Source organism: Nasonia vitripennis (assembly GCF_009193385.2).
Source record: "Nasonia vitripennis strain AsymCx chromosome 3 unlocalized genomic scaffold, Nvit_psr_1.1 chr3_random0007, whole genome shotgun sequence".
Taxonomy (NCBI): domain Eukaryota; kingdom Metazoa; phylum Arthropoda; class Insecta; order Hymenoptera; family Pteromalidae; genus Nasonia; species Nasonia vitripennis.
In genome coordinates this window covers 2,946,226-2,974,042 of record NW_022279626.1, presented here as the reverse complement: position 1 = coordinate 2,974,042, position 27,817 = coordinate 2,946,226, and the positions used below count along the sequence as shown (strand labels likewise).

The 27,817-nt window shown below is 38.1% G+C and overlaps 1 protein-coding gene across 2 annotated transcripts in view; it reads left to right on the top strand.

The window, feature by feature from the left end:
- The window catches only part of LOC103317005 (glutamate receptor ionotropic, kainate 2), a 661,640-nt gene that overhangs the window by 179,942 nt on the left and 453,881 nt on the right, over positions 1 to 27,817 (top strand). For both annotated transcript variants that reach the window (XM_031926014.2, XM_031926013.2), the window contains exon 6: positions 23,385 to 23,483. In XM_031926014.2, the coding sequence (XP_031781874.1) occupies positions 23,385 to 23,483 (99 nt within the window). The remainder of the gene's footprint in view (positions 1 to 23,384; positions 23,484 to 27,817) is intronic.

The following is a 27,817-nucleotide window of genomic DNA, read 5'->3' as shown; positions in this document are numbered from 1 at the left end:
CAGCACATAATGAAAAATGATACAACGCATAAACCTTGAGACATTCTTCTCCAGATGAAACAAGCTATTAGGAAGCTTAGGTATATTAAAAACATTCTGCATACAAATAAACACAGCATGCCCGTACGAGCAACAGCTGGCTAAGATACGTCAGCAAATCGACGAGACAGCAGGGACGCTGACAAAGTAAAAGAGCTACTACGAGGTTACGAAACGACACAGAAACCAAGAATCAAAAGAGCCTGGTTCTCAGGGATATGAAAAATAAGCCGCACCATATTCGGGACCCTAGATGAGGAAGCCGGAGAAGAAATCCAGCAACTAATCAGCATAACGGCAAACGATACGAGACAATTAGCTAAATTACTAGCAAATCAGACTAATCTCATACATACAGAATTCAGCATTTTGCGTGAAAAAGCTGACGAACTAGACAATGCCATGGACGAGCTGATAGCTAATCAAGCAAACCTATAGAAACAAGAGGAAATCGCGGAAGCCTTAAACTTACTGGAAGACAACGTAATACAATACGAACTTGATACGGAGATCCTTACAGACGCTGTACTCTTTGTGATCTAAGAAATCGTACACCCACGCTTTGTCACACCAGAACAAATAGGAAAATCAGCAGCCCTCGCTAAAGAATCGGTATCTGACTCACGATTTCCATCGACTGAAGCAGACATGCCTATTACGGAATTAATTAAAATATCTGACGTCTCAATACTGTTCCAAAACATGCATTTAGTGTACTATATAGGGATGCCACTGCTGGACTACGGCGATTACGATCTATACAAGGCGTCTGCATTTCCGATCAAACAAAAATCACTGAACGCATCAGACACATTGGCTTACATTTGGCCAGAAACAGAATATTTTGCTCTAGACCAGGGATCAAACGCATATATCCCAATTTTCTTAGATGCGCTGAATAAATCCAAAAAACTGAGTAAATTTTACATATGTAGAAACACGGAGCCAGTTCACGAAATCAATGACGGCGCGAGTTGCGAAATTCAGATCTGTACCGGCAATACTCCCATAAACTTATCGGAATGTAAAGTAAAAGTCATGAAATCAAGGGAAACATTCTGGATACGTACAAGCATTCCGAACACTTGGGTATTCTCTACAAATAAAAAAGAGAGACTATTTTCTAGCTGCAAACGACTGACTGACAACACGATAGACATTGACGGCGTAGGAATGCTGCGCCTGCCGCATGGTTGCACCGCACACATAAACACAGTACGACTCGTAGCATCGCGCGTAGTATGCGTTAACTGCTCGACCAACCTTAGCAAATTTATGTGACCTGAGAAAATCGCGTATTACTTTAGGAATTTTTTTAACGAGGGAATTAGGGAAATAGCATGTAAATCTTAGCCTAACCCAGCATATTTTGTATGAAACTAGACTCACTTACCATTGTCTTGATTCGGAACTAGATTATACTATAAAGACTCAGAATAAAAGGGAAATTTATATGAGAAAATCTCATTTTTTTACGTGGAATTTTATTTGCATAGTCTTAGTTTGAGGGTGAGGGCGCCCGGTAGCGACCCCAAAAACGTGTCACGTGTGAATACTCACACGTATATAGCGTTGCTAGTTATAATGCAATCGATACAGAAGTCGCCAAATACGCGCATAGCAACAGCTCGGACTCACCCCGAAGCCCGTTTCTTTCGACTCAGCATAAACTCCCTCCCACAATTTCGGACGACCGCGCGGGTAGGAATCATACCACCTGGGGAGTCTATAAAAGGGGGTGCATGCAGGCGCTCGCTCTCGATTTCGCCACTCACGATCCAACACAAGACAGGTAGTTTTGACTCGGAGACGACAGATAGGATCGTATACTTAGATCGCACATTCTCCGAGATCACTTTAACACGCGTTCTCTCTTTTATACAATTAGTCCATTGTGAATTACGATTAATAAACAGACATATTTACCGATAATCTTTCGTGTTCATTCATTACCCCGGTATTTTCGCAGCAACCGTAAGCAACACCTCACGGAGAACAAAACCATCGACCCTCACACATAACAACGTGATTTTGTTATGTATTAAAATTTTATAGTTTTCTACGTCAATTTGTTTAAAAAAGTGATATTTGTTTAAAAAAGAGGTAAAAAAATGTATGGTGCAAATCACTTAAACCAATGAATTAGGGCAGAAATACCTAATAAAAATGAAAATGAAAAATAGATTATTTGCTGTTGTACGACAATTTATGATAAATTTATGATACTATAGATTAACTTATTTTAAAACGAATTGGAAATTATTCGAATTCTGGAAGTTAATTAATTGATAACCATATTCTTGAATTCAACAGCATTTTAAAATATGACTTGATTTTTGTTATGCAATCTACAGTTAATTTTCAGAGGTTGTCTAATATTCAACCTATTGATATACATAAAGAATATATTTGAATACTTTTTTCTGGTTTAATTACAATCGGACACTGGATTTGTTTGTGGTACAAAGGCAATGTAATACGAATTTTTGATAGTATTAACAAAAAATGTCTTAATGATGATCATAACATTTTTATTGATAGGCTGTTTCCAAATAGAGATAATTTACGCATATCTTTTGAACAAGTACGCGGTGTTTTTGCTATATCATTTGCAGCCGCTATTGTATTTAATATTCGCCCATGCAATGTTCAATTTAATATTAGTAAAATGCGAGAACATTTGATTAGTATCAAGGGGCGCGATAGCGCCGCTTTGGCAAGAAAAAGTACGAATTACGATTTGTCGACGGCTCGACCCTATATTCTTTGAAATTAGGTGTTCCTAACCTTAAAAAAATCTCGATTTCATTTAAATCATTATTATTGCGCGTATGCGCAATCTGTTGGTATCTACTTAAATATATTATCCTAATTTTCAAAGTATAAAAGGTTCATTCAAGAATATTAAGTTATCAACTTAACATTGCAAGTTGAAAATTTTCTCGGTATATTTCATTTCGTTCAGAGTTTCCATCCTCTCCCCATATTTTTCGTCTCCTCCGGTCACGTGACTTCCGGTGAGTATATTTGGTATTATACACCAGTGGTGACAGTAGTTAATCTACTTTACCGACATTCGTCTGATAATCGGCGACACGTGATTATAATGTGCATGTAATGCTATACGTATATATGCATATATTGGTATACGATTATATGTGCGATGCGATCAATGTCTGAACCAATAGTAGCTTGTTGTCTATCGAATAGATCAAGATTTAATGAAGTGCAATAGCAAGAAGAATATGCTTTGTAAAATATGTGAAATCTCTCTCAAAAAAAAAACTTTTTTAAAAAGTGAAATATCATTTTTTGGGAAAACATAATTTTAACTTTAATTTTATATCTTAATGCGTATAGCAAAAAAACATTTACTTGACATTTTTATATTTCGAGATTTCACTACGTTTATTAGCCTTTTTCTTGCCAAGATTTTCACTTTTTAAAAAAGTTTTTTTTTTGAGAGATGTATGATACATTAACTTTATCATTTTTTCCAATCTTAAAAGATTATAAGAATAAAATTTATTTTGAAACAATTGCTGAATTTTTAATTATAAGAAATGTTACTCATGCAATAAAATTTGCTGAATTCAAATTAAGTTTTGATAAAATTAATATTAAGGGACTTGAGGTATTATATTATTATCGAAATTTGACTGTCACATTAACCTTGAAGTGTGTTCAACTGTATACTGCGTTAAACATTTATTCAAATGTACATTTTTTAAAATGAGGTTTATTTATGTGATTTTCAGTATTAGAAACTATTAGAATTGTACATAATTTTAAATAGTTTGACATTTTAACACTAAAATATGTGAGTCTGTGTGTGTGTATAAGGCTTCAACATTATTTACAGTTTATGAATAATACTTTTCAAAATTTGTATTAATTATTTATTGATTAATTTTTGATTCACCTCTTAGGAGTACTTTAGCAAACATACATCATTCTGGTCACTTCCTGTTCATTTTCGGCATATTTTCGGTTTATTGCCGGTTATTTTGATACTTCCGGGTCATTTTGTATTTCTTCTGATGACTTTCGGTTCACTTCCAGTCGACTTCCGGTCGTCTTCTAGTCGACTTTCGGTCTACTTCTGGTCAACTTCCGGTTTACCTCAACTTCTAAGGAGGGTAGTTTTGGGGATGATGTGAACTTATAGTTGGAGACTACCAGACACATTTTAATATAATTAGTATAAAAGCATAAATTATATGAATTATGTTATTATTTCAAAGTTGTATAGCATGTGTAGAATAAATTATATTCTTCTGCGTATTATTTTTGCCTTCGGCATTACTTTCAATTTCTTTTTTAATTTTCCCTTTCTTGCGCTTTTCCACATATAGTTTTCTTTTATTTATTTTTGTTCTCTGCTTATCTACAATTTTTATTTTTTCTTAATTAGTTAGAATTTGAGGAGTTTGGTTTTCTTTTCTGAGCTCTTGTAATTATGCATATATGTAGGTACCCCACTGATAGGTAGCGGTACGTCCGACCGCAGAGAGGGGAGAGTGCCTCTATTCACGCTGCGAGCGAGAGCTACCGCTCCAGTGTTCCACTCTGGCCGCTCACGCGAGCACACGTCTGGAGAGACAGAGAGCGACAATAAAGGTAGTCGATACAATCAGGTCTAGCTTACTCAGCCATCCCGACCACCCATCTCTTACATTGGCGACCCCGACTGGAACATCCCAGGAGCAGCAACGAGCGGCTCGGCGACCTTTCCGGCAGCGGCAGTACGACGCCGTCCAGAGCGTCTTGCCGCGCAGCAACAGGTCTGCGCCCGCCTCCATCTTTCTTTTGTATGCGTGCAGGAACGCCGGCGCACACAAAGAGCATCATCTTCATCGCCTTCTCTCGTCAACTCTCGGGAAAAACAAGAGGAAGCATCAAGAAGAAGACGTTTTTTTCTTCTTCTAGACTCTTCCACACGCGTGCACGCGCGTTTTGGAAAAAGCAGCGTCACGTTGCGCAACGACGAGTATGCGTGCTGGCACGCCGGCGCACACTCATATTAACGTCCGTCTGATAACCCCAGGAAGCAACCTTTGTTGCACAACGTGGAAGCAGTCGCCGTTGGAAAAAGGATTTTGCGTGAAGCCAACGTCACCGGCGCCTTCTCCAACGCAACTACAACGTTGCAACGCGGAAGCATTCACCGAGGGATTCGGTCTTGGGCGTGAAGCCACCGACACCTTCACAACGGCCAAATGAACGGATTCGTCGTAGTGTCGTAGCGGGCGATCAACCAAAAAAACTTCAGGTAACAGTGAAATCGCGGCTTTACTAACGAACAACGACTCATCGTCGTCAGTGAAACAATTCTCAAAAAAGTGCGCGCGACACAAAAAAGTGCGGTTCGTTCTTCGGCAACAAGCCGAATTTCAAGAAAAGTACTAAGTCCTCTCAACGAGCAGCGGCTCGTTCGCGTAAACAGGCGCATTCTCGGAAAAGCGCGCGCGTGCCAACCGCCACGTCGCCATTTTGCAGACGGTGCCGACTCGCAGCGCGGCCGAGCATGCGAGCTCAGGCAGCTCGCCGCCATCTTCCTTTGACAAGGCTATCGTTCCGAGAATAGTCAGCGCGAGCAGTAAACAGTTCCGCGAATCGTCACGCATACGTCGTAGCCCTTCGTCTGAAAAGCGACGAGTAAACGCGTCCTCGTGAATCATCATTTCGCTTTCGATTTTTACGCTCATACAGCGCGCGCTTGGTCCACCATGACCAACAACAACTTTGTGTCGCAATCTGAACTTCGGTGAAGAGTGCGGCACACAGTTGCCAAAAAGACTTCTCCATACAAATTGGCCTGAACTTCGCGAATTAACGTTGAACTTAGCATTTTAACATTGAACTTGGCAATATAACAGTGAACTTGGAGAATTCTTTTCGCGCAACCTTTTGCCTAGGGACTTGCGAGTTGAACAAGACATTGCTTTGCTATTGTGCGTACCTGCGAGTACACTTTAGTCTCCTAATAATTTTGTACGTCTTGATTCAACACAAGGTTAGTCAGACATTGCGACTCGTTGCACATGAGCGATCGCGGTCTTACATTACGATCCGGCAGACAGGTTCCCACCTCTCCTTTCCTGAATCGTACCCTGAGAAGAACAAGGAAACCCAATATGCCGCTGCAGCACACCCCTACCAAAAGCGTTAACACAAGCAAGGACAACGAAACGGTTCTGATAACCACCACAAGCGACGAACAACAAAGTCCAACCTTTTCGTTCACAACTGTGAATTCGGAGACACCGCAGCACACAGCAAACGAAGTCTTTCTAATAGACACTGGCACTGACATCTCAGTGATTCCAAAACCCAGCAACTGGCAAGACAAGGCAGCCGACTTCCAACTCTATGCTGTCAACGACACGACCATAGACGTCTACGGCGTCAAACGCTTCGAATTAAACGTTGGTCTGCATCATAGACTGGCTTGGAACTTCACCATTGCAGATGTTCCGCACTCGATCATAGGAGCAGATCTCCTGAAACACTACCATCTTCTACCAGATCTCAAGCTTAAGAGACTGGTAGATGGCAATCAGCTCACGTATGCTCCTGCCTTCATCAGGACGGTAGAGCCAGTGCAAATCTCCTTCCTGGCACCGAGCCACAAATACGCACACATAGTAAACAAATACCCTCAAGTTTTTGGTGCTGACCAGTTTAGAACAACCAAGAAACGTGGTGTTTTTCATCATATAGTGACCAAAGGTCCACCGGTCTCGCAAAGCGCTAGCCCGCTTTCGCCTGCCAAACTCAAAGCAGCCAAGAAAGAATTTCGCAAATGGTGCGAGCTGGGTATCTGCCGCCCTTCAGACAGCTCTTGGGCAAGTCCACTTCATATGGTACCCTAGAAAAACGACGAATGGCGTCCTTGCGGTGACTATCTCAAATTGAACACCAAAACGGAACTAGACCGTTATCCAGTCCCGCACATGCTCGATTGCATGAGTCGCGACATCGCCACTTGGTGCAAAACATGCGTAGCTTGTCAACAATCGAAAGTGACAAAGCACAACAAGTTTTTGCCCAACCATTTTGTTACTCTGGATGCAAGATTCGATCACGTCCACTTGGACCTCGTAGGCCCCTTTGCCTACAGTCACGGCTACTGGCATCTTCTCACCATTATCGATCGTTACACGAGATGGTCTGAGGCTATTCCAATTGCTGATACTACTGCAGCAACAGTAGCTTGTGCGTTCTACGACAACTGGATTTGCCGCTATGGCGCACCAACAACGATCACCACAGATCAGGGTGCTCAATTCGAGTCCAGATTGTTTTCCGAACTCCTGTCAATCCTCGGAATAAACAGGATTCGCACAACATCATACCATCCTGCTTCCAACGGCATGGTGGAGAGCCTCTATCGAGACATCAAAACAGCTCTCATGTGCCACGGAGACAGCCAGGAATGGTTTCGACTACTTCCAACAGTCATGCTGGGACTGCGGACACGCATTCGTCTAGACACAGACGCCAGCCCAGCTGACTTAGTCTTCGGAAAAACAATGAGAATTCCTGGTGATTTCTCACCTCTTACCAACGAAGAACCTAATGTTCGCACTTTCTACAACGAATTTCGCGATTTCATGCATCAACTGAGACCAGTTCCAGTTAATCACAAGACGGCAACCAAGCCATTCCTACATCAGGACATGAAAACCTGCTCTCATGTTTGGTTACAAGAAAAACCAATCAAACCAGCATTGTCACGGCCGTACACTGGCCCTCATAAGGTCATCTCGCGCAACATGGAGAATCAGACCATAGTCATCGAAGACAAGGGCACACAGAAAACAGTGTCTTTGCAACGCGTGAAGCCTGCGTTCATTCTGCAAAAGGATCCTGACGGCGCTAAGGAAAATACTACACCTGGACCGAGCAAGATTCCCGAACCCACGCAGCTTCCAGCAGACGACGTACCACCTAGTCCTCCTACCACCGATCCTCCGGATCAACCTGTACCTCCCACTCAAGCACCCGTTCCCAAACGTACGAAGTTTGTGCCGAACATTTTACGACGGAACAAACAGACTGATTCGATTCAGTCGCGTAGCGAGGGCAGCGAGGCCCCTAAAAAGCGAGTCTCATTTGCGGCAAAACCAAGTGTCAGGACGTTCATACCTGAAAATACCGACTCAACACCTAAGCTAAACTTGACCAACGTTGTAATCGCGCTACGGAACCAAATCTCCAATGACAGCTTGGTAAAGCTAATTTCTATCTGCATTCGCTATAACCTGTAAATATAGCATAATTTACGTTTTATTTTTCTCGCGTTGCGCTATCGCTAACGAAGCGTTTGGAGTCAGATGGAGCGAAACCATCAATACAAACATTATATCATATTACGTTACACTACAAGAAAATACTTGTACAATCATCACACTGTGATCCTAATGCTAGTACTTTGGTAATTCAAAGCGCAAAAAATTTTTCACACGTTCGAACAACTAGTTTTAAGCAAATGTAAACCATTTATTTTGGAATCACTCTCCAGACATTGACAAATTCTCTTTCATAACACTTCGAAGATTTTGTAAACTCTTCTCTCTCGCAACATTATGTAAATTCCTAATAAACAAAAAAATGCTTCTCATTTTTTTCTTCCTTCGAGGGGAGTACTGTAGGTACCCCACCGATGGGTGGCGGTACGCCCGACCGCAGAGACGGGAGAGTGCAGCTCACGCTGCGAGCAAGCGCTACCGCTCCAGTGTTCTTGATAAGGCGTCTGCATTTGTATTGTTTTCCCGCTTTGTGGATGCTGAATACTGAGATTAAAAATATGTTCCAATGGTTTCATAATATGATTCGCGATTACTTGTAAAGTGTTTGCATTGATATTATCAATTCCTCCAGCTTCATTTTTTATGTCCATTATATATTTATATATTTCTTGACTACAAGTAGGACGAATAAAAATTGATTTTTTATTATTATCTGGTAGTGTTAGTTGATCGTCACCCAAATTCGGAATTTGGTTGCTCAAATCAATTCCCACCTCACAATAGTAATCATTCAGAGCATTAGCCATATCCGTTTTATCAGATATTTTTTCATTATTAATTACTAAATAGTTTGGTGCTTTCTTTTATTGCGAGTTTCTGCCTAGCTTACTGTTAATTATGTTCCATAGCTGTTTTGGGTTTTGACTGCTTTTTTTTTATTTCATTGTGCTCAAGTCATTGCATCATTGGAGTCCCGAATAGTTAGTAAATAGTTCCAATCAACATTATTTGCAATATTTTTTAATTATTTGTAATTTAGGTAATTTCCAAATTTTTTTTTATTATCCTCACCTTTAAGCTGGTCAATCATTAAGATCAATGAATGATGATCGGTAAATGGGAAATTTACTTTAAATGCGTCTAATTCAATATTCTTTGTTTTCGCAAAGCAATTATCTATACATGTACCATTTTTTTCTTGTTCAGAAAAGTTATTCATAAATTCATGAGTAATTTATTTATCGCTAAAGTTATAATTTAGTTGATTTTTTCCGAAATATCTATATTGAAGTCTCTAAAAATACAATGATTTTTTATATTTATATTTTTTGACAAAAACTTTTTCATGAAATTAACAAATCCAGACTTTGGCAGATCATGACACCTGTGCATAGCAGGAATTCTTATAGATTCTCCTGACATTAAGTTTATATCCGTACTAACACTCAGCCTATCAAATACTTTTATTTTAGTGCACTCATAAATATTATTTTTAATGTATACTAAGACTCTGTCTGCCTTATTAATTTTGCTTTTATTATAACCACTTTTGTATCCTTATATTTGATAGTAATTTGAATGTTGCAAGCTCCATGTTTCAGTGTATATTATTATACACGGCTTTTTTGATAGATTTTCAATAAACGTTTCGAGTTTCTTAAAGTTTGCATTCAGGCTTCTTACATTCACACATAATATTAGATTTTTTGTCTTCTTAATAACACTATTCAGCTTCTTGATGTCCTCTAATTCGTGCTCTACATTGTTGATAATTTCATTATCACAGTTTTGATACATATTATTCTTATCTTGATTTTCCTGTTATACGTAGATTGATTGAGTTCAGTGAACTCACAGACTGATCCAGTTCCAGCTGCTGATCTTGTTGTCATCACTTTGTTTGTATAGTTAATCTTGCCGACGTATCTTAGGAGTATCAGTTCCATCGTGTAGTCAGTAGAGTAAATAAACTTGCAAATCTTGCTCAGTAGAATTTCGCACTTGTGACTATCTGTTGCCACATGTTCAGCGTTATATTTCGCGCGGTATTTTTCATTACCTCAAATGCAATTTAAGCATTTTGTTTTATTTCCTTGACATTTTCTCGTTTAATGGGAACCTGCACACTTTAAACATGTTGGTCCGTTCCTGCACTTAGAACTATTATGACCATATTTGCTACAATTGAAACATGATCTAACATTACAGTAATCATACACCCTGCAACTTTAATAACCTGCAAATAGTCTATTTTAATTTTCTTTGACATACTGATATAAATCAGCAGGTATATATAGTCATACTGTTTGTTGATTTGTTCATACATTTATGTACGAGTTTATAACAGTACATTTCTTCACAAACTCGCTAAAATTCCTCTCATGGATGTCATCTTCTACTTTTTGCATATCTATGATGTCAACATTTTCTATTCCCACAATTTTAATCTTGGGATAACTAATTGTTCTTTATTTGCACTTCACAATGTTCAGCAAGTTTCTTTTTTAGTCTATTAAAGGATTTATCAGAGTCTCTCTCTCTCTCTCTCTCTCTCTCTCTCCCTCTCTCTCTCTCTCCCTCTCTCTCTCCCTCTCTCTCTCTCTCTCTCTCTCTCAGCTCTGCTGATCATCATTTTTCATCATTATCATTCTTCTGTACTGTTTTTCTGCTGCTTCTTGCCTTCGGGCCCTCTTCTGTTGTAGATAGTTGCACGCTCCTTTTTGCAATCGTCACGTCGATATATAAATCGCCGAAGGCTGCAATTTTTCTCTGTCATCTTTTCTACTGCAAACTTTCTACACGGCACTTAACCTACAAATCTGCTTGGCTTGGCTTGGCTTGTTTCCTCACTTGCACGGCGTCTCTTTCTCTCCGCAATCAACATTGTGGCGATATCTGCTGCATCGTGGGAGAACTCTCAAGGCGACTTCACACTGATCGAGTAAGTTATCGACGAAAAATGAGTACAAACAGCGAGAAGAGTGTGGGAGTACCTTTTCAGTCATGCAGCCGCTGTAAACAACCTATACAGCACAAGGACCCCAAGAAGTGTGAATTTTGTGGTCTGCACTACCACGTCAGGTGCAAAAACACCGTTAACATCAAAACGATCGTGGTGAACAACAGGCAGATTATAGCCTGTCCCTCATGTGCAGACAACAGCAACGCCAAGGGTGCCAAACTGAGGACTAAGTCCACCTCCGCCACAACATCAGCAACGGGAGTAACTGCAACAACAGCAGCAGGCCGGAATACTCCCAAACAACAGCAGCCGGTGAACAAGAAGACGAGGTCAGCACCACCATCAGCCAACACGTCGAGAAATCCCTCACCAGCCCGCTCGGCCGGAGTAACAACAACACCTACGCCGTCCGTTGAGGCTGCTCTGAGGGACATTCGCGGAGAACTGGACGACATACGCAAAATTGAGCAGCGTCTGGGCCCGCTAGAGAAGCGACTCAAGGCTCTCGATGAGCTGCCTGCACTCAAAACTCGCATGCACAATGCTGAATCTACCATCACTGAGCTGCAGGCACAAATCCAAGATCTGTCATAAAGGAGCCCGATGTTGCAGCAGGACAACGGCAGAACTGTGCCCAACACTGCGGAGATTTGCAGCCTACGCAGTGAATTGGCCGAGGTCAAAAGGCGCCAGGAGCAGACCTCGAACTGTGTGGTCGTTGTCACGGGTTTGCATTATACCCGTGAAACCTTGCTACATCTCCTCGCCTTCTCAGTTTTAAACGCGCTTGACCCCACGGCCCTTAGAAGAGACGTAGCATCCGTCAGAACTATGGAGAGGCTTGATGCTACAAACAGCTCCGCCAGGGGTGACGGCAGACTGCCACCACTAGCTGTTACCCTATCTTCAAGTGCGCTTGCACACTCGATCGTCATCGCCAAGGCCCGGAAACGCAAGCTACACACCAGCGAATTGGCTCATAAACATCAACGAGCTGCTCCCCTCAGACGTCCATAAGCTGCGTACAAGGGCTAGGCTGGAAGCCAAGAAGAGGCAGGGCTGCCGAACGTTCGTCAGGGAGGGGAGACTCTACATGCGCTGTAACGATGACAGCGAGCGTGCTACGGTCATCAATACCGACGCCGAGCTGGAGACTTTTTTAGCCCGGTTTCCGCCCGCTGCAAACATCGTCCTACACTGAAGCTACAACACACACACATCATTCCACGACACCCACCATCAAGATCATCTGCCACATCTTCATCTGGTTCTAAGGTATCTCTGTCCGAAGGTCTATGAGTCTGTCATTTTAATGCGAACTCGCTTACGGGTCATATTGAGATGATCAGGCTTTTCTTATCCACTCGCTCTCTATTCCACGTAATAGCTGTTACTGAGACCTGTTTAAGCGATAAGGTAACGTCCATCCCTTCACTGGACGACTACCTACTGTACAGACGAGACAGAAACAGAAACGGAGGAGGTATGGCCCTCTACATTCACAAATCTCTGACATTTAGCGTTATTTCATCATCTGACGGTGAATGGTCTGGTAAGCCAGGCAAGCCTGAATATCTCTTCTGTGAGATATAGGCAAAGGGAGTCTCTCCTATCTTCGTGGGGGTTGTGTATCGTCCACCTCATGCTCCATTCTTCCAAGGCTCTAACTTCATAGACCAACTAACAACCCACATGCACAACTATTCCATGAAGGTCATAATGGGAGACTTCAACTCTGACCAACTTTCTTCATCTGAAGATGCCAAGCTCGTCAAGGCCTTCATTGATGAAAACTCCCTTTCATCTGTTCCCTATGGTGCCACGCACCACAAACAGGGTTCTGATACCTGGCTTGACCTGTGTCTTATCGACGAGCAGGATCGCCTGCTGTCATACTGGAAGACAAACTCACCGTTTATCAACGGACATGACCTTATCACGGCCACTCTCGACGTACAGATTCCACGATACGTACCTAACACATACTCTTACAGAAACTTTAAAGGAATCAGCGCCGAGAAGCTAAGGGACTTTCTTAGCGCATGTGACTGGTCATCCCTCACCTCTTCATCATTCGACGAATGCATATCCACAATTAACGCTAACCTCACTAACGCCATCAATCATCTCGCCCCATTACGGACTGTGACACCAAGAAGACAGCGTCACCCGTGGTTCACCACGGCTCTTCGTGACCGTGTATTTGACAGAGACAGACTTTACAGGCGTTTCAGGAACTCCAGGCTCGATTCGGATCTCCGCATATATAGGCTAGCTAGAGACAATGCTCACAAATAAGTCGAGGAAGACCGGCTGAATTATTACTATTCACGCCTGTCAACCTTGACTGATGTTGCCGAGATCTGGAGAGAGCTGGAGAAACTTGCAATTTCTGCCACCAAGGCCCCTTCACCATCTGGTTATAACACAGATGAACTCAACAAGCATTTCATCTCGATCTCCAATGATCCGTTAGCTCCTGCTGTTGAGGATTATCTCCTCACCCTGGAAAGTCTTGACCTCCCGGAGCATTTCGAGTTCAGCACCATAATGGAATCGGATGTGTTGGCTGCAGTATCGCACTTCAACACTCAATCCAGGGGAAGCGACGGAATGTCATCTCAAAAGCATTGCCAGTTCTCGCTCCGCTTCTAAGATATATTTTCAACCTGTCTCTGAGCGAACCCTGTTTCCCATCTGCCTGAAAATTGTCGCTTGTGCGTGCACTCAACAAAGTCAGTTCACCAACATCCCTGACTGACTACCATCCAATTTCACTTCTCTGCTTTCTCTCCAAGGCCCTGGAGTGGCTGGTACACAGGCAAGTCTCACAATACCTTGAATCAAGAATTTTACTAGACAACTTTCAAACAGGCTTCCGCACTCGCCACAATACTCAGTCTGGCCTAATTAAAAATTACCCCGAAATAAAAATATTTATAGAAATAAAAATATTTATAGAAAATATAAAGGTAGACGCACTCGTAGATACGGGAAGCGAGGTAACGTTCATTTCTGAAGAATTATGAAACTTTTAAGCTTTGTCCAACATTACCTATTTGCGGTAAAGTCATAAAAGGCGCTACGGGTAGCAAATCGGCTCGGCTTAAAATACAATTGCGTTTAAATACGAAATTCGGAAAACTGTCTGAAAAAATCATATTCTTGGTTATACCCAAACTAGTCAAGCCTTGTATAATCGGGTTCGACACAATCAAACTATTAAAAATGTTAATAGACACGATACATGAACAAATTCTCTTTTCGGTGAAAGATAACGACGGAGTAATAACGTACGTAGACAAAAAAAATGCCGCGTAAGGAGTTCATGTCGCTAACAATCCAAGACGCCGGTGGATACAGTGAAAAAGGGCACCACACGGATCTCAATAATCTTTACGAAGATTATGAAAACAATTATGAAAATCCATACGAACTCACAATCGAGGAGATCGATGGAAAAATTAACTCTTGTGAAAACCTCAATAAGGCACAAAGAAATATATTTAAAAATCTGATTAATAAAAGAAAAGAATTATTTGAAAATAAACCCGGTCTCTTAACAACCTATGAACATGAATTGATTATAACAGACAACACACCTTGGTTTTGCCGACCACACCCAATACCCATCGCTGACAGACAAGACGCACTAGATGAGTTTGACAGGATGTTAAAATTAAACATAATAAGACGCTCGAATAGTGTATATATTAACCCGATACGGATCGTAAGAAAACGCGACGGATCGGTAAGGTCGTGCCTAAACGCACAAAAATTAAACAATGTTCTCCAAAACAATTACGAGGGACCACCCGGTATCGACGAGGTACTACAACGATGCGTTGATAGGCCAATAACAAGCGTAACAGATTTCACGGCTAGTTACTGGCAAATCAGACTAGCAGAAAGTTCTCGAAAATACACCGCGTTCAAAGTCGACAGTCACGTTTACGAATTCAACGTTGTACCGTTCGGTATTAAAACAAGCGGATCCGCGTTAATTCGAGGACTGGCGGAAGCCACGTGGGATTTCAATGAATTTCTGGTACTGTTTGTAGATGATCTAATGATCAAATCGCATACCTTCGAAGAACATATCGAACACCTCGACGAATTATACGAAAGGCTAATCGAACATAATTTACGATTGAATTTCAAAAAATCTAAATTTTTCTGTGAAGAGATAGAATTTCTCGGGCATTATATTTCCGCAAAAAAGAATACGACAGGATCCGGAGAAAATACGTACAATTCAAATGACCGAAAAATTTAAAACAGCTACAAAGCTTTATCGGATTCATAAATTTCTATTCAAAATTTACAAAATACTTCGCTGAAAGTCTAATACCATTATTAAATTTAATGAGAAAAAACGTACTGTTCCACTGGACAACCGAACATCAAGAAGCTTTCGAAAAAATAAAAACGCTTTTTGATGATAACATAATTTTAAAATACGCCGATCCAAAAAAGCCGTACATACTGACGACATACGCGTCAGACTTCGCGCTCGCCGCCGTCCTCTCTCAACTAAATGATGAGGGAGATGAAGAAGTAGTATGCTTTGTAAGCAGAACACTCAAGGGTAGCGAATGCTCATATTTCACTACAGAAAAAGAAATGCCAGCCGCCGAATTCCAAAAAGCCTAAGCGCCGAAAAAAGAGCTGCAATGAGCTCAGTTGACACTAATCAGTCGAAATGGAAGCCACTCCAACAACCAGCGAGCCCCAGGTGCCGAAGCCGAGGAAGCGGGAGTCGTGGTCGCAGACGGAGCCGATGGCGATCTGCGACCAGATAACGCAGGTGGACGAGGCGATGCTAGCTGAAGGCTACGCAGAGTGCTGGACAATACGACGCAAGATACCGTGTCTCTACACTCGCTGGGGCTGTGGCAGCAATTTTGTGCCCGGCAACAAGAGGTTCGCGAAGGGCTGGTTTTACTGCACCCCGCCTGGCTGGGGGAAGCGGGATCAGAAGACTGGGACCGAGGCAACCCCACCAGACCCGGCCACAGCAAGCAAGGTACTGATTCCGCGTCGGTACATCCCAGCCAGGCCAAAACCAGCCAAACCCGCTGCCGCGCCACGCATCGTCACCGTGGTGCACCTGCCCCCGCTGGACAACGCCGACAGAGCCAACCTGGGGCTACCAGCGCTCCCAGCACCAGCAGCGCAGCAACCACCACCAGCGCTCCAAGCGCTTGCAACCGCACCGCCAGCCCAGCAGCAGCAGATAGCGCACCCCGCGCCCGCACCAGCAGCGCAGCAACAGCAGCTGCTCCCAGCTCAGTCTTCGGCAGCACCAGCCGCACCAGTAGCGCACCTAGCACCCGCACCACCGCAGCAGCCTTCGAAAGAGCAGAAGAAAGCGCCCGGCCCTCCTCCCCGCCAGCCGACCAGGCCGATCGCGCTGAAACGCCGCCTGGTCAACGACATCAAGCCGTACGAGCCTGGGGCTCGCAACGAAGCCTGGCGTGAGGAAGGCAGGCGCTTATTCGAACAGAAGAGGGCGCGAAGGGCAGCCGCCTCTGCATCAGCTGCGATACCAGCCGCCTCCACATCAGCTGCAACCGCAGCTCCTCCTACCTCAACGGCAACCTCCTCCACCACCACAGCACCGACCACCGCTGCCATGACCACACCACCGACGATCGCGGAGATACTCTGCAGAGTCTTCGCAGCGGCAGAAATCGGCGAGGCCACGTTTGCTGCGTACGAGGAGTTTGCCGAAGAAGGCATGCGCTTTTAAGTGTGTTTCTTTTTTTTTCTTTTATCACGATAATGGCAACGACGCCGACTTTTTGTTAAGTTTTTAAAGCAATGACGCTAATTTAATTTTATTATAAAAAAGAGTTTTTTATGTTTTTAAATTGTTTTTTAACTATAATAAATTTTATACTTTTATAAAAAATGAGCGCATACTATTGTACTCTATTGCTGTCCTCCTCCCCGCCTTTCCTTACAAATAAAAAATTGTTTTTCACCGGCCCAGTGCCGTCTCAACAATTTTTTTATTGGGGGGCATTGAGACGGCAGGCCCAGCCCGGGGGATAAGAGAACAGCAACAGATAACTTGCCTGGCGTAGGCAAGTTACCGACCGAGTGTTGCTAGTAGCCACATGTAAATAGTCTACCTAAGCGCTGGTAGAGGGCGTGCACGCAGATAACACAGGAGAGAGGGAGCATCCCGGGTATATAAGGAGCCCCGGAGCCAGCAGCGAGCATTCATGATCTGGCTCTCAACTGAGCAACGTGCGAATGGTAGTACTCGCTGCTTGCTCCGGACTCCCCCATACCCAGTAGTTCATGAGCCCCAGGGTCTCGAAGAGTATGTGTGCAGTCCACTCCCTCTCCCTGTAGACTGAGATCCAGCATCGCTTATAATTGAATATTGAATGATTAAATAAATAAATGAAAGACATTTAAAACATATAAACTAATTCAACCCTTGTTTAGCATTCCCCACTCCCGTCCCCCCATCAGCTGCGTCACCGGTGTAGGATGGTAGTACCCTGCATTTAGGTGGCGCATGTGGTTCTATCTCTGTGGTGAGATGGTAGTACCTCACACATCAGTCTAATAGCTGCGTGGTTTACCTAAGTGTGCGGGATATGCGTAGTGGGAATACCCTACTCATCTCCCTCTACACACGAGCAGCTCTCCTCTGGTGGCTCGGCCATTACAGAGGATAGGGAGGTCTTTCGTCCACTCAATAGATATTACCGGGTGGATCAAAGACTGCTATCGCTCTTCGAATGTGCTTCTCTCCCGCTTTACTAACCTCAGGTCTCGAATCCTTCGCGTCCGCGTATTAACCCTTCGCGGACCGTTTCAAAATAATAAATTGAGTATAAAAAATGTAAATATTTATTTATATAAAAGTATTGTAGATAATTAAAAAAGGACAGTTCATCTGTAGATAGTCAATTTAGATAGTAGATTTCTTTTTTTAATTTAATCTTGAAATCATATTTTAACTCTCGTTTTTATTGTCTGATATATTCTGAAATTAATGTAAATAAATCAATTTGGTATTCAAATAGAAATTCATTTTTTTACTTAATAACCAAAATATTTTATAATAGATGATTTAAAAATGTTACCTTTATGATTTTATATGATCGAAAGATTTAACTTTTAGAAGATAACTATTATCTAAAAAATAATATAATGATATTCGTATAATATTAAAATGTATATATATATATATATATATATATATATATATATATACATATATATATATATATATATATCTTTCCGCCCCTCCTCCGCACCCCCTCCGCAGCCCCTCCGTAGCCCCTCCGCATTTTCACGTGAAATCGTTTCAAAATCTTACTTTCACCAATATTAAGGTTTAAATGGATTATAAGATAGGTATAACATATATATAGTTAAAGAAGAAAAAAATGTTTGATCTTCGATTTGACAGATAAGCACCTATATATATATATATATATCGAGCAAGAGGTCCAACTTCATTTGAAGATTTGAAACATCATAAAGATATAGAGTATCAAACATATAAAGACGCAGCACTTGCAATGGGCTTAATAGAAGATGATTCACATATTTATATTATTTTTGAAGAAGCTTATCACTTTATGTTACCATTTCAATTACGTAAATTTTTTGCATGGTTTATTTTAGCAGAAATCATACAGGGTAATACAATTTGGAACAAATTTAAAAATTATTTCACCGAAGATTTTAAGACAAATAAAGAGAATAATGCTCTATCTCATATTTAAATTATATTACACAAAATTATATAACACAATATCATAATTATATAACACAAAATTTATTTCATTGATGGACCTGGAGGTTCGGGAAAAACGTTTTTATATAAAACATTAATCTATTATTACATGTCATTAAACAAAAAAGTTTTATCAATGGCATGGACTGGTATCGCGTCTATTTTGTTACCTAGGGGATTGACAAGTCATCGAACCTTCAGATTGCCTTTAGATTTAAATAACATTGAAAGTGCTTTTTTGAAATTAGAGTCTGACAAAAAAAGATTAAGAGAGGCAGATTTAATAATTTGGGATGAAGCTTCAATGATACCTAAAAAAGCTTTAGAAATTATTAATCGTACTTTACAAGATGTATGTTGTAACGATATTCCTTTTGCGAGAAAATTAATAGTATTAGGAGGAGATTTCAGACAAATTCTCCCAGTAATTAAACATGGATACCGAAACTCTATCATAGAAGAAACAATTAAATATTCAACTTTGTGGCCTCTTTTTAAAATTTTGAAGCTCAATAAAAATATACGTTCGAATAATGTAGAATTTTCCTCTTTTCTGTTAGAAATAGGAGAAGGTAAAGTCGATACATATAAATTCCTCAAAAATGGAAAACTACCGATGTTTGCAATGAAATTTATAAAAATATTAATTTAGGTGCTTCCGTTAGTAGCGTGATCTTAGCTCCTCATAATGAAGACATCAAAATTTTAAATAACAAAGTTCTAAAAAATTACATGGCGAATCAAAGACATATTATAGTGTAGATTATGCAACACATAAAGGAGTAGATCAAACAGAGGAAAATATTCATTTAAATTATCCAGTTGAAATGTTGAATAATATCACAGAAGGTCTTCCACCACATAAATTTAATTTGAAAGTAAATGCAATAGTGATGTTAATTAGAAATTTAAGTATTACAGATGGTTTATGTAATGACACTCGTTTGAAGATTACCAAATTATATGAGTATAACATTGAAGCAGAAATAATTACAGGCGAAAACATTGGATAGAAAGTTTTTATACCGAGAATAACACTAAACACCGAAAATTCATCTTCGTTTCCATTTACTCTTTTTAGAAAACAATTCCCAATCATATTAGCGTTTGCCATAACGATAAATAAATCACAAGGCCAAAGTTTTGATTCAATAGGAATTTTTTTGAAACGACCATTGTTTTCGCATGGTCAATTATATGTTGCATTATCTCGATGTCGAAATCCTGATAATGTACGTATTCAGAATGAGTTAGGTGAATCAATACAAAATATTGTTTGGAATGAAATTTTAAATATTTGATTCAAAACTGTCAATTTAGTCAATTCTTAGGGTTTTCGATCATAGAATAAATTATTATTCAATTTTTTTTTTAGATTTTTTTCAAATAAAAGACATGTATTTATATTAGCTTCTTGCTGCTTTTCAATTTTGAATTTTAAAATCATTTTGTAGACATTCAAATTAGTATGCATACATAATTCTTTTTAAAATTATTTTACAAGAATCATCAATATACACAATGCAGAATAAAATAAAAACATAAATGATCGTTTAATAACAATAATGAATTAATTTCATATTATTATAGGACATTATTATTTAACATATTTACTTAAAAAAAGTTTCCATTGAGATTTCGTCACGTTAAAAAATATAGAAAAAAATCAACTCTTTTCAATATGAATACGTAAAATTAATTAACTGATAAAAATTAATAAAAGTTAATTTTTCTTAATTATATCATATTTTACGTAATTCAAAGGCGAAAAATTTAATTTAAATACAAAACTGATTTGATAACAAATTGATTAATATCCATTATTTTTAACAAGATATTATTTAGATTAAATACATAAATTAAAAATATTAAAATGATTATAAAGATTGTAAACTTTTTTTAAGTAAATATGTTTCTCTTTTCAAAATATGTTCTCAATATGAATACGTAAAATTAATTAACTGATAAAAATTAATAAAAGTTAATTTTTCTTAATTATATCATATTTTACGTAATTCAAAGGCGAAAAATTTAATTTAAATACAAAACTGATTTGATAACAAATTGATTAATATCCATTATTTTTAACAAGATATTATTTAGATTAAATACATAAATTAAAAATATTAAAATGATTATAAAGATTGTAAACTTTTTTTAAGTAAATATGTTTCTGCAGGATGGAGGATGGTATTAGGTGGAGCCTTAGGGGAGGAGGGCTGGTATCTAAGACTCCCGTGGTTATATGGCTCTAGGCGATGATTCCACGGTTTTTTATTAAATTATTATATAAAAAATTCATACTGTTAACAATAGATAATTTCTAACTTGATATATATCCAAATCAATAGTATAATTTTATTTACTAAATGAAACTATTGTTCATAGTATCCTTTATTTTATATAATTATATCATGTCATATAATTACGTAAAATAATTGGCGAATTTTTTAAATAATAATTTAAGAAAAAAAATCAACGCGCCTGAAACACATTGTATATCCATATTATAATGTGCTTCTGATAGTACCTCTTGGGTGGTGTGGAAATCTATCGTTATTATCTTCTCAATTTAAACTTTAACCCATCGTTATACCATTTTTCCAATAAAGGAAATTTTGTCGATCTTCTTAATTTGATTACAACACATCATTATAACATTATTAAAAAAATGGAACTCATGAAATCTTTTTGACTAAGTTTTATAATAATCATTAATATTAATAAAATTGATTTAAGAGGGGCCAACGGAGGGGATACGGAGGGGCTTGCGGAGGGGCCATGGAGCGGCTGCGGAGGGGGTGCGGAGGGGGGTAGAGGGGCGCGGAGGGGTTATTGACATAAATTTACACATGCATCTATATAATATAGGAAGATATATATATACACACACATATATATATATATATATATATATATATATATTCAAATAACTTATACAATGCATATATACAAAGTTTACAACATCTTAAATGTTCTAATTTAAAAAATGTATTACTTATACAAAAAATAGAGCATCTGCAAAACTGCCGACAATTTTTTGACACATGTAATTGTGTCTAATCAATATACCTGGTATTTCACACCATTAAAAAATTTCCTTTTCTTAAAACATTTATTTTAAATTTATGCTTTTGTTTTATTAAATTTGAAAATACAGATTAAAAAATCTATAATATAAAATTTATAATGTTTTAAAAATGTCAACGTTTATATAATTGAAAATTGAAATCCTACAAGATTCATTTTGAATGTTATCACTTGTGTACCGACGTCACGGGTTTCTAATTACTATAAGAAGACGACTAGAAGAGTGCAATGAGGTGCCGGCCGTGGCGCGACGACAGAACGTCTGCCTTGCAAGCCAGAGGATCTCGGTTCAAGCCCAGGGTCCGTTACTTTTTTGTTGCACTCTTCACTCGTAACAATGTACTTACTTACAATGTACATGTTAAAATAAATCTTCATCGAAATAAAACCAAGCCAGCGTTAGCGAGCGAGATGATTATTGCTACTTCCATTTATTAATTTCATGATTGGATTTTTTGTAATTTTCAAACTGATTAATATAAGCAGTTAGGATTTAAATAACAATAAATTTATTTTTGTTCATTTATTTCTTTTTCAAAAAGAAAATTTATTTGTACAAAAAAGTATAATAATAAAAATGAAAATCTACATATATTGATTGCTTTATACATAAACCTTCTAAGAGAGCAAATGGCTCGGTTATTAGCGCATTGGATTATCACGCCAAGGTTCTAGGTTCAAATCTTGGTCGGAGAATTTTTTTTTATCAATGTACCCTTTATTTATTGTAAATGGTCTATTTCGTTAAATAATACATAACGGTTTTTAGAATTTAAAATAAGATTTCAAAATTTTATTATTAATCACCTAAAAATTATCTTATTATCACGTGATAATCGCGTGATAATTTTGTCGATAACTTCACGTGATTATCACGTAATTTTTTTCAGTAGGGAATTGACTTATTTTACTAAATCTCAGTTATTCTCTATTCATCTGTTATTTACAGAAATAATAGATAATATATTGAACTCGCCTGACCTTTTGACTTTGATTAGGAATTTTTTAAAGATCTTAAACCTATCAAAATCTATCAAATCATTTAATTTTAAAATTTTACTTGTCATGAAATTTCCTTTTTGAGAAAGCAGAAGGATCCCTAAAACTCTTTGAAAAAATATGTATATAGAAAGATAAAGTACCATTTCATTCCGATGAAAACTTATTTTGTATCAGAGTAATGCGTAAGGTTAAAGGAAGCTACATACCAAAGAATTGACAACGATTTTATTTTATATCGATAATGTATATACAATTAATTATAATATTTCAGGATACTTCTATGATCGACGTGGGAAAGTTCATTTCAAAAGATTCAGTAGCGAATATAACACAATTTCAATTAATCAAAGACAAATCATGTCAAATGCAAGTAAGGTCAATTAGTACAAATATTTATTTATTTTACTAGAATACAAAACAAGCCAGGTTACATAAAATTAAACCTTACATATAAAAATTAGAATAGAATAAAATTAGCATTTTTTTTTTCATTAAACTAAAGGGTTAAAATTGAATAAAGAAAAAAAAGTCGAAAATTATATTTGTTAGTATAAAATATCTTAATATAATGTTTCATCATTTTAATGCAGTCTATACTGAGATTATAAAAAAAATGTCTTCTTGATATATATCATTGTCAAATATTTAAATTAATTTATTATAATAGTTAAGATAACTTTTACATAATTTTTTTAAATTATTAATTTTTATGAACAATTGAAGACTATATGTAAAAAATAATTATAATGTCAGAAACGGTATGAAAAATATTTATGATTATGACAGATGAAGATATATAAATATGTGGACATCAATTGTGACAATTCAATTGAAAATGTATGTTTTGATTGAAAAATTGTTGAAAATAATCACTAATTATTATCAAATAAAGCATAATTTGACAATTTACATTAGCTTGGGGTGCGTAATTGCACGAATTGTGAGATTTTGTAAGGGGTAGTCATGCAACGGGGTGCCCTTACGGCGACTGCGAGTAAGTAGGGCGGAGCCTATTTTTTGTATCGCGTCAGCGGTAGCAGCGGCTACAGCTTTGCTACTTGGTGCAGCGACATCGAGTAACGGCCTTCTCGTTCGCGCGCGTAAGCTTCTCGAGATACTCTCCACGCCGAGTCGACATTGAGGTGACTCGGCGCACGTTTGTATAGAGAAAACATTGGCCGCACAATATATCATTATTTTATTTGATTTTAATCGGAATTAGATTTATTTTCCCGGCTTGTTCTCTCCCGTTCCCTACGTCCTCATCGTGGATACTGCCGCCTCCGCGGGCGTTGCAACAAGCGGTTGCAACGCAAAACTGAGAAGCCGGCTCCGCACAGGAGAGTGCGGAGAGGTAGCACACGTGCGAACACGACGTTCGCGACGCAGCTCTAGCGACGAGCTGCGTTGCAACGCGGGTAAATCTCTGACGTTGAGAGAGTTCTCTGTCGCACCGAGAAATTATGATCCAGTTGAATATCACCGAGTTTTCCCCCGAAAGTGAACCCCGTTACAATACACACATACACACATATGCATGAAATAGCAAATAAATATAGGATAAACAAGTGTGATACTGAGAAAATTTATTTAAGTTTAAAAGAATATTTGGAAAAATTGATATCTGATAATAATTCTTTTGCTGAGGCTTATAAAATGATGTAAAGGGTAAAAATGGAAGAAAATTCAAACTCGTGATGATTGTGCTAAAAATAAATCATATTTTTCTACATGTAATAAAATTGCTGTTGTATATTATGTAGGTAATGATGGTGTACCACCTGTAGATCATGATATTTGTATAATATATCTAACATTAGACGAAATACAAAGAATTAATATTTTTATTAGGCACCTTAATATGATGATTTATCCTTATATTCCACACATGACCCAAAATGGCCACTTTTTGTGCCTTAAATGCGGGGCGAAAGTAGCATAATTCCAAATTAGTTCTACTTCAATGCCGCTAGGTGATCAGTAAACTTCTTTTTACTGTTTTCTAGTGATTCTTTTCAGTGAATTCCATAAGTATATCCCCTTTTCGGTTAACCATATTGCGTCTAAGATTCTTTATTTCAACGTAGCATAATTTCATTTGCGGAAAAATAAAAAATTCGACCTTGGTTTTTAAGCTCAAATAGTGGCCTTGCGGTTGAAAGTGAAATAAATAACTGAATGCAACACGGGACGACAGTAGATTTTTCCTTGGCTGATTACTGCCCTCATGAGAATATTTTTTCCCCTGGTGATTACTGCCCTCACTTCGCTCGGCAGTAAACACACTTATCGGTTACTTTTACCCCGTTTCGCATAATATACTGTAATTTTTCCTTATACATACCCTAGTGGAAATAATTGGGTGTGCCAAAGTGAGCAAAGTGTTCAAATTCGGAAATTTGCTGCACTTTGGCACACTTTGGCACACTTTGGCACACATGGATTTTTCGGAAACAAACATCTCTTTTTTGACAAAGTATGGCACAGTATAGCACAGTTTGGCACTGTATGGCACAGCATGGCACACTTTATTACACTTTGGCACACTTTGGCACATTATGACACATTTTGGCAGACTTTGGCACACTTTGGCACACTTTGGCACACTTGGGCACACTTCGGTACAGTGAGATATATCCCGACGCCCGCGCGCCAAAACATTGTCACGAACGATGCCGTCATATCGACGGCACGCGTGGAGCTTGAAGTCCCAGTTATAGAACGTAACAATAAATACTTTAATAAAAAAAAAAAAAATTCTAGCGTCGGTAAGACTTGAACCAGGATCCTTTGGGTTAGTAAGCTGAAGGTCTACCACTGAGCCACAAATACTAGTTACAGTTAATACAAAAATTTAAACTCATGTACTTCAAGCAGCTTTAGATACTTAGTACTTTTACAATATTAATTAACAATTGCCCGTAATTGCCTTAAAGCTGCTGTCCGCCGTAAATGTTGAAAAAACATGCCTCAACAGAGGAATCCGTCGGGAATACAAGTTTTCCAGATTTCGTGCAAAAATTTTCTAAGTCCTCAATTTCCGAAAAACCCATGTGTGTCAAAATGTGCCAAAGTGTGCCAGAGTATGCCAAAGTATACCAAGGTATGCCAAAGTGTAATAAATTTCTGAATTTGAACACTTTGGAACATTATGGCACACTATGGCACACTTTGGCACACTTTGGCACACTTTGACACACTTTGGCACACAATCCATTTCCACTAGGTAAGTTAGATTTTAGTAATGTACTATTAGTAAAGATACCTCAGTTAATCAATACATTGTTTAAATTTTGTAATGTGTAATTAGTGTCGATTATTCGACCAATCTAAAAATAATTTAAATTTGAGTAATGTACTATTAGTAGAGATGACGCAGATTTCAGTAATGTACTAATAGTTAAGAGTTCTCAGCAAATCAATATATAATTTATACTTTAGTATTGTCGTATTAGTAGCGATGACTCGATCAATCGAAAGATACTTCATATTTATAAAACATTACTTCATATTAATGTTTTATAATCAATATAATTAATTTCTGAATATTTTAGAATAGACTATGTTTTTTGTGTAAATTTTTATTTCGTCGTTTAATTTTCGTTTTTCACAATCGTTATTTGTAATATTTTTATTATTTTTTTATGCAGATTCATAATTTCAATATTTTTAATTTCTCTTGATGTTGTTCTTGATAATGCAACATATAACTGACCGTGACTAAATACTGAAGTGGATAAATATAAACCAACTTTGTCAAACGATTAGCCCTAAGATTTATTTACTGTCATAGCAAAGCTAAGTCTTATTGGAAATTGCCTTCTAACCATACCAAATGGTATTTCATCTAGTGATGAAGCTAAATTGATACGAGGCAATAATCCTTGTTTACCGGAATATTTTCCAGTAATAATTTCTTCTGTAAGAACATATTGTTTCATATCTTTAATTATCAATCTTGTACCATTAAAAAGACCACCGTCAATGTCTAAATTTCTTAAGCAACTAATTATTGCACCTTTTCTTAATATTAATTAATGTGGTGGCAATCCATTAGGTGTTAATGAATTCAAAAATTATGTAGGTATCGTGTTTGTCAATTTGTCATCTGCGTCAATTTGGATTCGATCATCACTATAGTTTATATAGTGGTCTCCATCTATTCTTTCAACTATACTTTCATTTATTTTTAGTACATTAGAATTTAACGGTGACAATATCACTTTATTTTTTAATGTCGAATCATTAGGATCAATTTTATGTCCAAAAATTACTGTCATTAAATCACTTTCACAAATAAATTGTTTTCGTATTTCTTTTACATTATTTTGTAATTCATATTTAGTCATATCTTTGTTTTCACCTATGGCAAGTAACCAATTTTTTAATTTATCATCCGGATTTTGTAATCGTAGATTCTCACTTGAAGATAGTCTTGAAAATTTTGATAGTAAAAACTCCTTTCTACACATGTTTCAAGGATTTTTGTTCTGTTTCTATGCCGTACTATAGGCAGGGTTTGTCTAAAGTCACCAAATGTTACAAAAATGTTCCCTGCAAATAGAAGGTCATCACATGTATCACGAAAACATTTATCAAATGCTTCAAAAGCATGTTTTGAAACCATTGATATTTCATCCTAAATTATAATTTTTACATTTTTAATATGTTCACCATATTTTAAATCAGGAAAAATATTACACG